At 37.8% G+C, this 19,088-nt stretch overlaps 1 protein-coding gene across 3 annotated transcripts in view; it reads right to left on the reverse strand.

Annotated features, from left to right (window-relative positions):
- The window catches only part of Tpk1 (thiamin pyrophosphokinase 1), a 370,262-nt gene that overhangs the window by 135,968 nt on the left and 215,206 nt on the right, over positions 1-19,088 (reverse strand). For all 3 annotated transcript variants that reach the window (XM_052173583.1, XM_052173581.1, XM_052173582.1), the window contains one exon: positions 4,037-4,183. In XM_052173583.1, the coding sequence (XP_052029543.1) occupies positions 4,037-4,183 (147 nt within the window). The remainder of the gene's footprint in view (positions 1-4,036; positions 4,184-19,088) is intronic.

Genomic DNA, 19,088 nt, shown 5'->3' on the forward strand with positions numbered 1-19,088 from the left:
GTTTCTATTTTGTGGAATAGTTTGAAGAGTATTGGTGTTAACTCTTCTTTGAAGGTCTGGTAGAATTCTGCACTGAAGCCATCTGGTCCTGTGCTTTTTTTGGTTGGAAGACTTTCTATGACTTCTTCTATTTCTTTAGGCATTATGGGACTGTTTAGATGGTCAAGTTGGTCCTGATTTAATTTTGGTATTTGGTATCTGTCAAGGAAATTGTCCATTTCCTCCAGATTCTCCAGTTGTGTTGAGTATAGGCTCTTGTAGTAGGATCTGATGATTTTTTGGATTTCCTCAGTTTCCGTTGTTATATCTCCCTTTTCATTTCTAAGTTTGTTAATTTGGATACTTTCTCTGTGCCCTTTGGTCATTCTGGCTAAGGGTTTATCTATCTTGTTGATTTTCTCAAAGAACCAGCTCCTGGTATTGTTGATTTTTTGTATGGTTCTCTTTGTTTCTACTTGATTGATTTCGGCCCTGAGTTTGATGATTTCCTGCCTTCTACTCCTCCTGGGTGAAATAGCTTCTTTTTGTTCCAGGGCTTTCAGGTGTGTCATTAAGCTGGTAATGTATGCTCTCTCCATTTTCTTTTTGGAGGCTCTCAGGGCTATGAGTTTTCCTCTTAGCACTGCTTTCATTGTGTCCCATAGATTTGGGTATGTTGTGTTTTCATTTTCATTGTGTTCTAAAAAGTCTTTAATTTCTTTCTTTATTTCTTCCTTGACCAAGGTATCATTGAGTAGAGTATTGTTCAGTTTCCATGTGTATGTGGGCTTTCTGTTGTTTCTGTTGCTATTGAAGACCACTTTTACTCCATAGTGATCAGATAGGAGGCATGGGATTAGTTCGATCTTCTTATATTTGTTGAGGTCTGTCTTGTGACCAATTATATGGTCGATTTTGGAGAAGGTACCATGAGGTGCTGAGAAAAAGGTATATTCTTTTGTTTTAGGATAGAATGTTCTATATATATCTGTTAAATCTAATTGGTCCAAAGCTTCAATTAGTTTCATTGTGTCCCTGTTTAGTTTCTGTTTTCCTGATCGGTCCATTGAGGAAAGTGCAGTGTTGAAGTCACCCACAATTATTGTGTTAGGTGCAATGTGTGCTTTTAGTTTTAATAAAGTTTCTTTTACGAAAGAGGGTGCCCTTGCATTTGGGGCATAGATGTTCAGGATTGACAGTTCTTCTTTTTGTATTTTTCCTTTGACCAGCAAGAAGTGTCCCTCTGGGTCTCTTTTGATGATTTTGGGTTGAAAGTCAATTTTATCTGATATTAAAATGGCTACTCCAGCTTGTTTCCTGAGACCATTTGCTTGTAAAATTGTCTTCCAGCCTTTTACTCTAAGGTAGTGTTTGTCTTTGACCCTGAGGTGTGTTTCCTGTAAGCAGCAAAATGTAGGGTCCTGTTTACGTATCCATTCAGTTAGTCTGTGTCTTTTTATTGGGGCATTAAGTCCATTGATGTTAAGAGATATTAAGGAATAGTGATTGTTACTTCCTATCATTTTTGACGTTATTTTTTAAATTTGAATGCTTAACTTCTTTTGGGTTTGATGAAAGGTTACTATCTTGCTTTTTCCAGGGTGAAGTTTCCCTCCTTGTATTGGTGTTGTCCTCCTATTATCCTTTTTAGGGCCGGGTTTGTGGATAGATATTGGGTAAACTTGGTTTTGTCATGAAATATCTTAGTTTCTCCATCTATGGTGATTGAGAGTTTTGCTGGATATAGTAGTTTTGGTTGGCATTTGTGTTCTCTTAGAGTCTGCATGAGATCTGCCCAGGACCTTCTAGCCTTCATAGTCTCAGGTGAAAAGTCTGCTGTGATTCTGATAGGTCTTCCTTTATATGTTACTTGGCCTTTTTCTCTTACTGCCTTTAGTATTCTTTTTTTGTTTAGAACATTTGGTGTTTTGATTATTATGTGACGGGAAGTATTTCTGTTCTGGTCCAGTCTGTTTGGAGTTCTGTAGGCTTCTTGTATATTCATGGGCATCTCTCTCTTTAGGTTAGGGAAGTTTTCTTCCATAATTTTATTGAAGATATTTGCTGGCCCTTTAAGTTGTAAATCTTCACCCTCATCTATGCCTATAATCCTTAGGTTTGGTCTTCTCATTGTGTCCTGGATTTCCTGGATATTTTGGGTTACAAGCTTTTTGCATTTTGCATTTTCTTTAACTGTTGAGTCCATGGTTTCTATGGAATCTTCAGCATCTGAGATTCTTTCTTCTATCTCTTGTATTCTGTTGTTGATATTTGTATCTCTGTCCCCTGATTTCTTCCCAAGGCTTTCTATCTCCAAAGTTGTCTCCCTTTGAGTTTTCTTAGTTGTTTCTACTTCTGATTTTAGATCCTGGATGGTTTTGCTTAGCTCCTTCACTTGCATGTTTGTGTTTTCCTGTAATTCTTTAAGAGATTTTTGTGTTTCCTCTTTCATGAGCTCAGCCTGTTGACCAAAGTTCTCCTGTATTTCTTTAAGAGATTTTTGTGTTTCGTCTTTCATGACCTCAGCCTGTTGAGCAAAGTTCTCCTGTATTTCTTTAAGTGTTTTTTGCATTTCCTCCTTGTTGGCTTTTGTATTCTCCTGGATTTCTTTCAATGATTTTTGTGTTTCCCTTGCAAGGGCTTCTAACTTTTGATCCATTTTCTCCTGAATTTCTTTATGTATGACCTTCATGTGTTCCTGTACCAGCATCATGACCAGTGATTTTAAATCCAAATCTTGTTTTACTGGTGTGATGGGGTATCCAGGACATGTTGGTAGAGGAGAATTTTATTTTTTTTTAATATCATGCTATTGCTGCAATGTCCTCTGAATGTACAAATCAACATGGCCAGTGGCTTTTGGGCTGAAACTGCTAAGGCTATGACCTGCAGTGATCCTTTTCTTCAGCAGTTAGTTGATGATCTCAGGAGTTGATTACAAGAGCAGATAGTTGATGACTGCAAGAATTGTTATGTTTATAACAGTCTCCTTCACTTCACATGAACTGGGGGGGGGGGGCAACAATCAAATGTAACTACTTGTCTTAATCCTCAAGGTAACACACTGCAGCAGAAAGGCACCAGGTACGGCACACCTCATGCCTAAGAGGACAGCAAGGAATCTAACATCTGAGATCCGCTTTCCTCACATGAATTTGCAGGAAAGAGCAAAGTTGAACAACAACAACAACAACAACAACAAAATGAGCCAGAAACCCAAAGCTAACCAAACAACCAAAGCAGAACTTGATGAACAAAGGTGGGTATAAATGAGACTCACAGTCTCAGCCAAAGAACAATTTTCAGTGCTGGCATACTATAGGTAGTATGTAGCAGATGAGGTAGATGCAAAATAATAAATACTAAAATACGATGAGAGGTAAAACAGGATGGTCTCCTACCCTTAAAAATGCTCATGAAGAATAATGTAAAGTGCAAGCCTTCATTCAACCCTATGAAATCTGCTTCTATAGTAAGAATTTTATTCTATGCATTATACTGGCAGAAAAATCCTCAGTGCTTACCACTGAAAATGAGTGACATCATTTTTTGAGAATTACTTCTTGAGGGAGCAAAATTAATAAGCAGGCAACTTATGAATAGTAAAAGCTAAAGATTTCCTTTTAAGTGCTAAGCAAAATCAAACCCAGTTTCCAATTATAATGACAGCTCTCCAAATCCATGAGGATCTCATCTGAAATACTTGCTAAGCTGTGCCTCCCTGTTAAGGCTTTTCTTGAGTGTCATTCACACTCAGCCACTCAAAATGTAGAAGTGCTAAATGTAATTCTTAGGCAATTTAATTAAAAGTTACAAGATTTTCTTTCTCTTCTGTCTGGAAAAAAAAATACCAAAAACAAAAACAGAAAGCACTAACAGACTGAAATTCTGATTTTTTTTTTTTTTTTTACTACCTTTTGCTGTTTAGTCACAGGGCAGTGGATAAAACAGAACAATTCAAGTAAGGGAGCTTTGTGAGAAACTGAGGCAGGCAGGGACTCGTCTACAGGAGCCCTGGCTCTGAGCAGAGTGCTGAGGAGGAGTACCATTTACTCACGGGTTGGAGGAGGTAGATGAGAGATTCCTTTTGGATTATTATAATTGGCACGTGGGTGATGTGAGAGGCTTGGAAAAGGGTATTCACAGATGCCATGATCTGGTCAAAACGCCCACCGAGACCTCCCAGGGTCACGATCATGTCAACCTAAGCAAGGAAAGTCAAATTAGAAGTCACATATGTGAACAATGCAAAACCATGTAATAGTATCAAATACCAAATGGTGCTTTCAATACTATAATATCTGATTAGCAAAGAGAAAAACATTCATCAAATCTGCTGCTCAGAAGAGAAAACAAGTTCCTTGTTCAAGGTCACTGAGCTGGAAAGTGGCAGAGCTGGGTGTCAAGATCTACTGGGCGGTGAGGTTTACTCTTTACCAGGTGCCTGTTAACCCAGCACACTGGCAGGTTTACTGTGGCACTGCATTCATGCGGTCCTTCCATGTAGATGGCTTCCCTGATCTCTGACATGTCCATACAGTCAGAGGTCACAGACTAGTCATGAAGCAGGAAGGAAGGAAGGAAGGAAGGAAGGAAGGAAGGAAGGAAGGAAGGAAGGAAGGAAGGAAGGAAGCATTTAATTGTGATATTGTGCAACAACCTTTCATTCATTTTAAAACTTAAGAGTAATAACCAACTTATATAATATCAATTGCTTACAGAGGAGTAACTTTTGGTTGTAGGTTTTAAAATGTATTACAATTTAGATAACATGGAGTCTGAAAAGGTTGCAGGATTTCAGAAAATTATCTATGACATAAATACCAATAAAGCCTGTTCACTTCTGAGAGGAATTATAAATGGGGGTAGCCTGAGAGACTTTCAAGTGATTTTTATTTATATAATTTATTTATTAACTTATTTTATTTACTGTTTCTAAGTTTCATACTTTGCATAGTGACTAACATATATAAGATACTCAAAGTCTTGACAACTAAATAAAAATATTTTACACACACACACACACACAACAGAGGGAGAGAGAGAGAGAGAGAGAGAGAGAGAGAGAGAGAGAGAGAGAGAGAGAGAGAGAGAGAGAGAGAGATCACTGAAAGGAGAAACATATCATCATTCTGAGGGTATATAAAAATAATAGTGGTATTTTATCAAAGCATCAATATGTACATTTCATAGAAGAATGAAGAAATTTGGGATGAGCTTCCCATTTCTGTCCTTATCAGAGTTGAGAGAATGGAGATTTAAATTTGGATAATATGCGTCATGTTATAGCTTGCAGTTTAAGACAAACCACACATTTACAGGACACAGTAGTAGATTTAGAGTGAGTCGTCTACACTTCTAACAGTAGGATTTGGGACTTAGGGAAATATAGGAAATATGTATCCTTTGGACTGAAGGTATGAGTTCATCTTTTGAGAAAGCATGGACTCATTGTAAGCAATCCAACCAACATGTAGACAGAGTCCACTTGTATCAGGAAATCAGTTAGGAAACCATACCCTACTTATGCATTACAGTTCTTAGATTGAAATCTACCACAGTCCAGCTGAGTCAGGACTATTTATGACTCCAGGAAAACTAATGCCAGTTTGTTTTAAACTGAAGAGAAATGTACCATCATATTCTCACCCTGTGCCTGAATTCATATGAGAAGTTAGGTCTGATAGAAGATTATTCACTATGCAGATTCTTCAGTCTGTATCAGATTCTCAACTTTTCATTAATACATTCTAGGCCTTGAGGGATCCCATAACCTTTAAGGCTGGAATTTAATTCCCATCTTCTGCAATGGGATAGCACGATGAATAAGTAATATCTGTAAATCAGTTGCTGAATTTTTCAGAAGCAGCAGCAAGATTCCTCCTCATCATTCCTCATTTTCCCTGCAGGAAGTATTTAGCAAGGCTGATGAAGACCCCCACAGGAGTAGTGCAAGCTGCAGGTGGGTACACGGGGTCAGCTTTGGACTGCTTCTCAAGGTCTGTTGTTCTAGCTCTGAATGGAATATGATATTCAGATCAAGCAAGACAGATGCTACCCTGATATATGTTTATAAGATTTGCAAGGTCAAATGAATATCTCTGTGACTCTGCCAATAGGGCAAGGAGTTCAATCTATAACAGACCATAAGTGGCCCATGAGAATAAGTTCATTTTGGACCTCAAAAGCCCCATGCATGTACTTCTTCTAACATTACTCATTCATGTTTGTGAGAACCTCTGATATACATCTATGTCCCTCTGTCCAAAGGCCCATAAACCATGGTCAATTTAGCAGTTTTTTCAATGGAGTATTCCAAGAATATTTCCCAAGGAAAAGACCTAATAAAGTTACAAGAACTCATAGAAAAACTATTGGTAAGAAGCAATAGCAATAAGCTAACAAGCAGGCTGAGTTACCATAATCAAATTACTACACTATTGTGCTTAATTACTTGAAAATACCTTTTAACTTATTTGTAGATTTTTTAAAAATATTTTTATTTTCTATATTGTTTGCATTCCAAATGATTTCCCCTTTCCCATATCCCCCGTCCCCATATGTCCCATAAACCTTCTTCTCTCCACCCATTCTCCAATCACCTCACTCCTTTTTCTCTGTCCTTATATTCCCCTCCAATGCTAGATGAGGACCCTCTCCATACTTCTTCATGGGAGTCATTTGTTATGCAATTTGTGCCTTGGGTATTCAGGGCTTCTGGGCTAGTTAATATCCACTTATCAGAGATTGCATATCATGTGTATTCTTTTCTGATCGGGTTACCTCACTTAGGATGATATTTTCCAGATCAAACCATTTGCCTAAAAATTTGTGAATTCATTGTTTCTAATTGCTGAGTAGTATTTCATTGTGTAAATATACCACATTTTCTGTATCCATTCCTCCTTTGAGGGACACCTGGGTTCTTTCTAACTGCTGGCTATGATAAATAAAGCTGCTATGAACATAATGGAGCATGTGTCTTTATTGCATGCCGGGGAATCCTTTGGGTATATGCCAAGGAGAGGTATAGCAGGGTCCTCCAGAAGTGTCATGTCCAGTTTTCTGAGGAACTGCCAGACTGATTTCCAGAGTGGTTGTACCATCTTACAGCCCCACCAGCAGTGGAGGAGTGTTCCTCTTTCTCCACATCCTCGCCAACACCTGCTGTCTTCTGAGTTTTTGACCTTAGCCATTCTGACTGGAGTAAGGTGAAATCTCAGGGTTGTTTTGATTTGCCTAATGACTAATGATGTTGAGCAATTCTTAAGGTGCCTCTTGGCCATCCGAATTTCTCCAGGTGAAAATTCTTTGTTAAGATCTGTACCCCATTTTTAATAGGGTTATTTGGTTCCCTGGGGTCTAACTTCTTGAGTTCCTTGTATATATTGGATATTAGCCCTCTATCAGATGTAGGGTTGGTGAATATCCTTTCCCAATTTGTTGGTTGCCATTTTGTCCTTTTAACAGTGTCCTTTGCCTTACAGAAACTTTGTAATTTTATGAGGTCCCACTTGTCAACTCTTGATCATAAAGCATAAGCTATTGGTGTTCTGTTCAGGAACTTTTCCCTTGTGCCCATGTCCTCAAGGGTTTTCCCCAGTTTCTTTTCTAATAGTTTCAGTGTGTCTGGTTTTATTTGGAGGTCCTTGATCCACTTGGAGTGAAGTTTAGTACATGGAGATAAGAATGGATCAATTGGCATTCTTCTGCATGCTGACCTCCAACTGAACCAGCACCATTTGTTGAAAAGGCTATCTTTTTTCCACTGGATGTTTTCGGCTCCTTTGTCGAAGATCAAGTGACCATAGGTGTATGGATTCATTTCTGGGTCTTCAATTCTATTCCATTGGTCGACTTGTCTGTCACTGTGCGAATACCATGCAGTTTTAAACACTATTTCTCTGTAGTCTTGCTTGAAGTCAGGGATACTGATTCCCCCAGAATTTCTTTTGTTGTTGAGAATAGTTTTAGCTATCCTGGGTTTTTTGTTATTCCAGATGAATTTAAGAATTGCTTTTTCTAACTCTGTGAAGAAATGAGTTGAGATTTTGATGGGGATTGCGTTGAATCTGTAGGTGCATTTGGCAAGATGGCCATTTTAAATATATTAATCCTGCCAATCCACGAGTATGGCTGATTTTTCCATTTTCTGAGGTCTTCTTCAATTTCTTTCTTCAGAGACCTGAAGTTCTGGTCGTATAGATCTTTCACTTGTTTGGTTAGAGTCACACCAAGATACTTTATATAGTTTGTGGCTATTGTAAAGGGTGTCGTTTCCCTAACTTCTTTCTCAGCCTGCTTATGCTTTGAGTATAGGAAGGTAACTGATTTGCTTGAGTTGATTTTATAACCAGTCACTTTGCTGAAGTTGTTTATCACCTGTAGGAGTTCTCTGGTGGAGGTTTTCGGGTCACATAAGTAGACTATCATGTCATCTGCAAATAGTGATAATTTGACTTCTTCCTTTCCAATTGGTATCCCCTTGACCTCCTTATGTTGTCTAATTGCTCTAGCTAGAACTTCAAGTACTATATGGAAAAGATATGGAGAGAGAGGACAGCATTGTCTAGTCCCTGATTTTAGTGGGAATGCTTCAAGTTTCTCTCCATTTAGTTTGATGTTGGTTACCGGTTTGCTGACTTTTGCTTTAATGATGTTTAGGTATGGGCCTTGAGTTCCTGTTCTTTCTGAGACTTTTAGCATGAAAGGATGCTGAATTTTCTCAAATGATTTTCTGCATCTAATGAGAAGATCATATTTTTTTTCTTTGAGTTTGTTTATGTAGTGGATTGCATTGATGGATTTCCTTATATTGAACCATCCCTGCATCCCTGGGATGAAGCCTACTTGATCATGGTGGATGATCGTTTTGATGAGTTCTTGGATTAGGTTGGCAAGAATTTTATTAAGTATTTTTGCTTCAATATCCATAAGGGAAATTGGCCTGAATTTCTCTTTCTTTGTGCGATCTTTGTGTGGTTTTGGTATCACCATAATTGTGGCTTCATAGAACGAGTTGGGTAGAGTTCCTTCTGTTTCTATTTTGTGGAATAGTTTGAAGAGTATTGCTGTTAGGTCTTCTAAGAAGGTCTGATAGAATTCTGCACTGAAGCCATCTGGTCCTGTGCTTTTTTTGGTTGGGATACTTTCTATGACCCTTTTTATTTCTTTAGGTGTTATGGGACTGTTTAGATGATCTATTTGATCCTGATTTAGTTTTGGTCTCTGATATCTGCCTAGGAAATTATCCATTTCCTCCAGATTCTCCAGTTGTGTTGAGTATAGAGTTTTGTATTAGGATCTAATGATTTTTTGAATTTCCTGAGTTTCTGTTGTCATATCTCCCTTTTCATTTCTAAGTTTGTTAATCTGTATACTGTCTCTGTGCCCTTTGGTTAGGCTGGCTAAGGGTTTATCTATCTTTTTGATTTGCTCAAAGAACCCGCTCTTGGTTTTGTTGATTCTTTGTATGGTTCTCTTTGTTTCTACTTGATTGATTTCGGCCCTGAGTTTGATGATTTCCTGTCTTCTTCTCCACCTGGGTGAAATAGCTTCTTTTTGTTCTAGGACTTTCAGGTGTGTCATTAAGCTGTTCGTGTATGCTCTCTCCATTTTCTTTTTGGAGGCACTCAGGGCTATGAGTTTTCCTCTTAGCACTGCTTTCATTGTGTCCCATAGATTTGGGTATGTTGTGTCTTCATTTTCATTAAGTTCTAAAAAGTCTTTAATTTCTTTCTTTATTTCTTCCTTGACCAAGGTATCATTGATTAGAATATTGTTCAGTTTCCACATGTATGCGGGTTTTTTGTTGTTTTTGTTGCTATTGAAAATCACTTTTACTCCATAGTGATCTGATAGGAGGCATGGGATTATTTCGATCTTCTTATATTCGTTGAGGTCTGTCTTGTGACCAACTATATGATCGATTTTGGAGAAGGTACCATGAGGTGCTGAGAAAAAGGTATATTCTTTTGCTTTAGGATAAAATGTTCTATATATGTCTGTAAAATCTAATTGATCCAAAGCTTCAATTAGTTTCACTGTATCCCTGTTCAGTTTCTGTTTTCCTGATCAATACATTGAGGAAAGTGCAGTGTTGAAGTCACCCACAAATATTGTGTTAGGTGCAAAGTGTGCTTTGAGCTTTAGTAAAGTTTCTTTTATGAATGAGGGTGCCCTTGCATTTGGAGCATAGATGTTCAGGATTGAGAGTTCTTCTTGTTGTATTTTTCCTTTGACCAGTAAGAAGTGTCCCACAGAGTCTCTTTTGATGACTTTGCGTTGAAAGTCAATTTTATCTGATATTAGAATGGCTACTCCAGCTTGTTTCCTGAGACAATTTCCTTGTAAAATTGACTTCCAGTGTTTGTCTTTGACACTGAGGTGTGTCTCCTGTATGCAGCAAAATGTAGGGTCCTGTTTACATATCCAGTCTGTTAGTCTATGTCTTTTTATTGGGGCATTGAGCCCATTGATGTTAAGTGATATTAAGGAATAGTGATTATTACTTCCTGTCATTTTTGATGTTCTTTTATATATTTGATTGGTTATCTTCTTTTGGGTTTGATCAAAGAAGGGTACTATCGTGCTTTTTCCAGGGTGAAGTTTCCCTCCTTGTACTGGTGTTTTCCTCCTATTATCCTTTATAGGGCTGGGCTTGTGGAATGATATTGGGTAAACTTGGTTTTGTCATGGAATATCTTAGTTTCTCCATCTATGGTGATTGACAGTTTTGCTGGGTATAGTAGTTTTGGCTGGCATTTGTGTTCTCTTAGAGTCTGCATGAGATCTACCAAGGATCTTCTAGCTTTCATAGTCTCAGGTGAGAAGTCTGGTGTGATTCTGATAGGTCTTCCTTTATATGTTTCTTGGCCTTTTTCTCTTACTGCCTTTAATATTCTTTCTTTGTTTAGTACATTTGGGGTTTTGATTATTATGTGACAGGAAGTATTTCTGTTCTGGTCCAGTCTGTTTGGAGTTGTGTAGGCTTCTTGTATATTCATGGGCATCTCTCTCTTTAGGTTAGGGAAGTTTTCTTCCATAATTTTATCAAAGATATTTGCTGGCACTTTAAGTTGTAAACCTTCACTCTCATCTATGCCTATAATCCTTAAGTTTGGTCTACTCATTGTGTCCAGGATTTCCTGGATGTTTTGGGTTACAAGCTTTTTGCATTTTGCATTTTCTTTAACTGTTGAGTCCATGGTTTCTATGGTACCTTCAGCACCTAAGATTTTTTTCTTCTATCTCTTGTATTGTGTTGTTGATATCTGCATCTATGTCCCCTGATTTCTTTCCAAGGTTTTCTATCTCCAAAGTTGTCTCCCTTTGAGTTTTCTTATTTGTTTCTACTTCTGATTTTAGATCCTGGATGGTTTTACTTAGCTCCTTCACTTGATTGTTTATGTTTTCCTGTAATTCTTTAAGAGATTTTTATGTTTCCTCTTTCATGACCTCAGCCTGTTGACCAAAGTTCTCCTGTATATATAGAGTTAACAGATATATACATAGAACATTTGATCCTAAAGCAAAAGAATATACCTTATTCTCAGTACCTCATGGGACCTTCTCCAAAATCGATCATATAATTGGTCTCAATACAGATATCAACAAATATAAGATCAAAATAATTCGATGCCTCCTATCAGATCACTATTAAGTAAAAGTGGTCTTCAATTGCAACAAAATCAACAGAAATACCCCCATACACATGGAATCTGAACAATACTCTACTCATTTATACTTTGGTCAAGGAAGAAATACAGAAAGAAATCAAAGACTTTTTGGAATTTAATGAAAATGGAGACACGACATACCTAAATCTATGGGACTCAATGAAAGCAGTGCTAAGAGGAAAACTCAAAGCCCTGAGTGCCTCTAAAAAGAAAATGGAGAGAGCATATACTAGCAGCTTAGGGACACACCTGAAAGCCCTGGAACAAAAAGAAGATAATTCACCCAAGAGGAATAGAAGACAGGAAATAATCAAACTCAGGACTGAAATCAATCAAGTAGAAACAAAGAGAACCATACAAGGAATCAACAAAACCAGGAGCTGGTTCTTTGAAAAATTCAAAAAGATAGATAAACCCTTAGCCAGACTAACCAAGGGGCACAGAGACAGTATACAGATTAACATAATTAGAAATGAAAAGGGAGATATAACAACAGAAACTGAGGAAATTTAAAAAATCATCATATCCTATTACAAAAGCCTATACTCAACACAACTGGAGAATCTGGAGGAAATGGATAGTTTCCTGGACAGATATCAAGCACAAAAATTAAATCAGGATCAAATAGATCATCTAAACAGTCCTATAACCCCTAAAGAAATAAAAGGGGTCATAGAAAGTCTCCCAACCAAAAAAAGCATGGGACCAGATGGTTTTAGTGCAGAACTCTATCAGACCTTCAAAGAAGACCTAACACCAATACTCTGCAAACTATTCCACAAAATAGAAACAGAAGGAACACTACCCAACTCGTTCTATGAAGCCACAATTACTCTGATACCAAAACCACACAAAGATCCAACAAAAAAAAGAGAACTTCAGGCCAATTTCCCTTATGAATATCGATGCAAAAATACTAAATACAATTCTTGCCAACCGAATCCAAGAACACATCAGTATGATCATCCACCATGATCAAGTAGGCTTCATCCCCGGGATGCATGGATGGATCATTATAAGGAAATCCATCAATGCAATCCACTACATAAACAAACTGAAAGAAAAATACCACATGATAATTTCATTACATCCCGAAAAAGCATTTGACAAAATTCAGCATCCTTTTATGCTGAAAGTCTTGGAAAGAACAGGAATTCAAGGCCTATAGCTAAACATAGTTAACGCAACATAGAGCACATCGGTAGCCAACATCAAACTAAATGGAGAGAATTTGAAGCATTCCCACTAAAATCAGGGACTAGACAAGGCTGCCCTCTCTCTCCATATCTTTTCAATATAGTACTTGAAGTTCTCGCTAGAGCAATTAGACAACATAAGGAGCTCAAAGGGATACAAATTGGAAAGGAAAAATCAAATTATCACTATTTTCAGATGATATGACAGTATACTTAAGTGACCCAAAAAACTCCACCAGAGAACCTCTACAGCTGATAAACAACTTCAGCAAAGTGGCTGGTTGTAAAATCAACTCAAGCAAATCAGTAGCCTTCTTATACTCAAAGGATAAACAGGCTGAGAAAGAAGTTAGGAAAATGACACCCTTAACAATAGCCACAAAAAAATATAAAGTTTCTTGGTGTGACTCTAGCCAAACATATAAAAGATCTGTATGAGAAGAACTTTAGGTCTTTGAAGAAGGAAATCGAAGAAGACCTCAGAAAATGGAAAAATCTTCCATGCTCTTGGATTGGCCGGATTAATATAGTTAAAATGGCCATCTTGCCAAAAGCAACCTACAGATTCAACGCAATCCCCATCAAAATCCCAACTCAGTTCTTCTTCGAGCTAGAAAAAGCAATTCTCAAATTCATCTGGAATAACAAAAAACCCAGGATAGCTAAAACTATTCTCAACAGTAAAAGAGCTTCTGGGCGAATTAATATGCCAGACCTCAAGTAATACTACAGAGCAATAATGTTAAAAACTGCATGGTATTGGCACAGCAACAGACAAGTGGACCAATGGAATAAAATTGAAGACCCAGAAATGAATCCACATACCTATGGTCACTTGATCTTCAACAAAGGAACAGAAAACATCCAGTGGATAAAAGATAGCCTTTTTAACAAATGGTGCTGGTTCAACTGGAGGTCAGCATGCAGCAGACTGCGAATTGATCCATTCCTGAACTAAGAATTGATCTCCTTGTACTAAGCTCAACTCCAAGTGGATCAAGAACCTCCTCATAAAACCAGACACACTGAAACTAATAGAAAAGAAACTGGGGAAGACCCTTGAGGACATGGGCACAGGGGAAAAGTTCTTGAACAGAACACCAATAACTTATGCTCTAAGATCAAGAATTGACAAATGGGACCTCATAAAATTACAAAGTTTCTGTAAGGAAAAGGACACTGTCAAAAGGACAAAATGGCAACCAAGAAACTGGGAAAAGATCTTCACCAACCCTACATCTGATAGAGGGCTAATATCCAATATATACAAGTAACTCAAGAAGTTAGACCCCAGGGAACGAAATAACCCCATTAAAAAATGGGTTGCAGATCTAAACAAAGAATTTTCACCTGAAGAAATCTGGATGGCTGAGAAGCACCTTATGAAATGCTCAACATCGTTAGTCATTAGGGAAATGCAAATCAAAATAAGATTTTACCTCACAGCAGTCAGAATGACTAAGGTTAAAAACTCAGGAGACAGCAGGTGTTGGCAAGGATGTGGAGAAAGAGGAACACTCCTTCACTGCTGGTGGGGCTGTAAGATGGTACAACCACTCTGGAAATCATTCTGGCGGTTCCTCAGAAAACTGAACGTGACACTACTGGAGGACACTGCTATACCACTCCTGGGAATATACTCAGAGGATTTCCAGGCATGCAATAAGGACACATGCTCTACTATGTTCATAGCAGCCTTATTTATAATAGCCAGAAGCTGGAAAGAACCCAGATGTCCCTCAAAGGAAGAATGGATACAGAAAATGTGGTATAGTTACACAATGGAATATGGAATTCTACTCAGCAATTAAAAACAATGAATTCATGAAATTTGTCGGCAAATGGTTGGAACTAGAAAATAACATCCTAAGTGAGGTAACCAATCACAAAAGAATATACATGGAATACAATCACTGATAAGTGGATATTAACTAGCCCAGAAGCTCTGAATACCCAAGACACAAATAGCATATCAAATGACTCCCATGAAGAAGTAAGGAGAGGGCCCTGATCCTGGAAAGGCTGGATCCAGCATGGTAGGAGAGTAACAGGACAGAGAAAAAGGAGGGAGTTGGAATATGGGTGTAGAGAAGGCTTATGGGATATATGGGGAGGGGGGAACTGGGAAAGGGGAAAACATTTGGAATGTAAACAAAGAATTTAGAAAAGGAAAAAAAAAGAAAAAAAATAAGCAAATGACAAAGAAGAGATTTATTAGTCATCCAACACTTGTTAGGAACTGTCCCAAGCACCCAAGAATGTCAAGCTCCTTTGTTTACTTGGGTAACATTGAAATGGAAGACAAAAACACACCACAGAGGTTTTTAAAGTGTATTAGCTACAATGTGCGAATGGTGAAGAACTGAGAAATGCATCTACTCGTCAAGGAGTTGCCCTATACAGGTGAGCTGCTGCACATTACATTCAGAATGAAGGTGGCAGCACATATCCAAACGCAGGGACAAGGCTGCCACAGTTGAATGGTGGGAGTTGCTTCTCAAAACAACCTGAGCTAAAGCTCCAGAGAATATATTAACCCAGGCATTTTCAAAGTTTCCAGTGTACATTTGCTAGACCTGAATGAGATATGTTAAATAGCAGTAAAGAAAATCACTACAGTGTTGTGGACAGCCCTGGTGCTGTTTGTATTTTGATGCTAATTCTGCTTCCCCAAGAGGGGATACCTGGGAGGATGAGTGAATCACATACTCAGTTGACTTTTTGTGAACTTTCACCTAATGAATAAAGATTTCTAGGAACAAATCACTGGGTGAGGAGTAGGTGGGACTTCTGGGTCAAAGAGGAGAAGAGGACAGGTAGAAAAAAAAGAGTCTTGATTTTGGACTGAGAGAACTTGGAGGACAATATGTAGCTAACAGGAGGTCCCTGGATTAGATGGTGGAACCACCACTGGAGGAGTTAAATTTAGTATAGCTTACAAAATTAGGATGTTAGTTGCTGCACCCAGCAATTTGAGTTATCTCTTGATTCTGAACTAAGTTTGCGTTGTGTTTTTCTTCACACGGTGACTCAACTGCGTTCCAGCGTGGCTTTGCAAGAAGTGCATCTCAAAAGGCCATGAGAATTTTGAAGCTGGCATGGTAGTGACCTGCCATTGGGAACTCGGTAAAGAGATTAGTGAGCACGGTAAAGAGATTTCGGAGATCCGGGTCAGGGAGTCACCACAAGATAAGAACAGGCCAGGGCCATGCCAGTGATAGCATGAATTGGTTTTTTTGTATTTCACACTAAACTACAGTCTCTCAGATGTGAGTATTTGTCTTATGTCCAGTTTCCTGTATCCAGCTGCTTACTTATCAGCCATTTCCATATCCATCCCACAAGCGACTGCTCCAGACAAATCCCACAAAATCATGACTGGGTCTACCTCACAGTCCCTTTTTTATCTTCCATATAGAACCAGGACCAAGCCAGCAACAGTTAAGAGGGAATGTGAGCAACCTCCACATCTCCAATGAATTGTAACAGCCTCTAACAGTCACTGCTGTGTCTGTATTGTGTATAATCAACTTTAATATAGTAACAAAAAGTATCAAGCTAAAATGTCAATCTTATCTCAGCAATCCTTTGCTCAAAACTATACCTCAGATTTAGAGTGAGTTTCACAAGGACTTATGCAGGATTTGCTCTCTGGCACTTTCTGTGATCTTATCCCCATTCTCTTTTCTGCTTCTTCCCTTTTCTACTCCAGGCATACTCCCTGTCTCTCTTACTGCGTACACAGCACACCTTCCTGTTTCATACTTTGCATGTGTCCCTTTTTTTCTAGAGCACATTATCTATCCCAAGATACTTATCTAACAGCTTTACTTCCTCTACTTCATATTTCTATAACCTTCACACTGTTCATAATACAACGTAGTGTTAAACAGTTTAATGACATAGTATATTCTGTGGTCACTGCCAGAAATAGACTATCCTTTACATGAAGCCAGCATCTTTCTATCTCTAACACTTAGAATAAAGTGTCATACATAAGCAGACAATCTGTGTTCATTGAACAAATGGATGAGTGAAACAAGAACAGAACAGCAGTAGAAGAGATCATCAGATGAAGTGGCAGAGGGAAGGAAGAATGGGACAGGGCACAAGTGGAGATGGATGGAATAGGGATTGTGGGGAGTTTCAGTGGAAGTATAGACACAAATAAGTTACATAAATGTGGACAAAATGGAGTCAGTGTGGTAAGGAGAGAAACGACGGTTCAAAGAAACCAAATGTAGGTATAATGAAAGGAGCATTTGAAATACATGGAATTTACTATGCTTACACAGTATTGTTGACAAATATTGACAAAAGTGTTGGTAATTGAGAAATTCATGTCACTAATGCATAACAATGAACAAGAGATTATCTAGTGATAATACTCTATTGTTTAAAATTTCAATTTCTTATTATTAGTTTGAAAGTTTGTGTTATGTAATTATATATTTGTAATCACATCCATACACATGCTAGCAAACACTGTGTTCTTTTTAACATAGTGAATAAAAAAAAAAAAGAAAATCCTTACGTATCTCTCACCCTCAGGTCAAGATCATTCACAAGGATCTTATTACTTAGCAAGGCATGGTAGTACTAAAAAATATCTTTGGCTTTTCACAGGTCATTACACTTAGTAAAAACTTATCTTAAATCCTGGGTTATCAGGTCAGTGAGCCAACTATAGTATCAATATCTGTATAGATAGCTAACCAATGTTTGCTTTTTAGCTGAGTGTCTGAACTAAATTTATTAGCATGTTTTTAAAGATTCTTTTCACTTCTTTCAGCTTGTAACATTCTCATTTTCTAACACTGTAAGTTAAATAGTAGTGGAAACTGTTTTGTTCTGAAAAATGAATGAAAAACTGGGCTTTGCTTTAAATGTCTTAACAGAGCCACGGAAAGGCGAGCTGAGAAGTATATAACACTAATGGAAGATGCAATTTTACTTTTCTATTAAGGCAATAAAAACCTTTCTGTAACCAAGTGACAAGTTTTTCTCTCTTTGACCTCAAAAAGACTTAGATACAGCTTGTACCATCTCCTGTAAGAACAGTGACTGTCAGCGTATTTTAATTACATTTACTTTCTAGAAATTGAATTTTGGGGATGCATAAATGGGTAGTTTCCTTGTGGCTCTCCAAGATAGGGTGATCATATAATCTAATGTACATAGTGAGACCTTATGGAAGTAAAAGCAGATATTATAAATAGTTACTTCAAGAGTACAGAAATAGGGACTTTGCTGAATAAACTAAGGCATTCATTCCCTGCCTCTAGACAGGAAGGACCTAACAGTAGCAAAGTCAATCTAACAAAACCAAATGTATGGGTTTAAGTCAGCTTACTTGGTACACTTACCAGGCTTTACTTTCCAAGAACTACACTGTACAATGATGAAAATTATAGTTTAATTATATTGCATGCTATAATTTAAAATGCTATGCATGAACAAAAAATTGGGTCAAGAGAAAGCAGACAAATTGATTAGAGCAAGAATATTCTAATGTTGGTTAAAAAAAATAAAATGTTTTAAAGCAAAACAAAATATTTAAAAATATACATTTTAATAAGGGCATAAAATAATTCTAGTGACTGGCATTAAACAAAATAAGAAGGCAGAGAGAGTGAAGGTTTCAGCTGTTCTGGACACAGCACAGGCTACACTGACAGGTGGAGGCACAGCCGGCCCCAGGCATCAGTCTTATGGGATGCCAATGTATCTCACACTTTGCAGGTCATGGCACAGTTAATGCCAACCTGGATGGGTATGGAATAAGCAATATCTCCAATGATAAGTTAACACATATAGAATTCACAACTTTTTTTTAATAATTCTTATTCTGTCCTCCAATACACAGCTTTGATGAATGCAGGAACATTTTTGCATGGTTAACCATACTGACTCTGGCCTGGACAATATATAAATGGTGACTTGTATAAAAGTAAACAATCATTAACTTAGTAATAGTTTCTTCTACCGTCTTAAGTCTTACCTTGCCAAGGTTCTGCTTAAAATTAAGTTCCAGTCTTTCAGAATCTGTAAGATTCCCCTCCAGTGAAGGATCTTAAGCTAAGTCCTCAACTCATACTACATAGTTAAATGCCATAAATATTTTATGTCTCAGAAGCCCCCACAAGTTTGTAATCCTTGAGACCTTTCCCTTTCCCTCCCTTCCTTGAGAAGGGCATGAGTAATAATTACCAAGGATGACTACTCCATTACTTTT

This window comes from Apodemus sylvaticus, chromosome 2 (assembly GCF_947179515.1).
Source record: "Apodemus sylvaticus chromosome 2, mApoSyl1.1, whole genome shotgun sequence".
NCBI classification, from domain to species: domain Eukaryota; kingdom Metazoa; phylum Chordata; class Mammalia; order Rodentia; family Muridae; genus Apodemus; species Apodemus sylvaticus.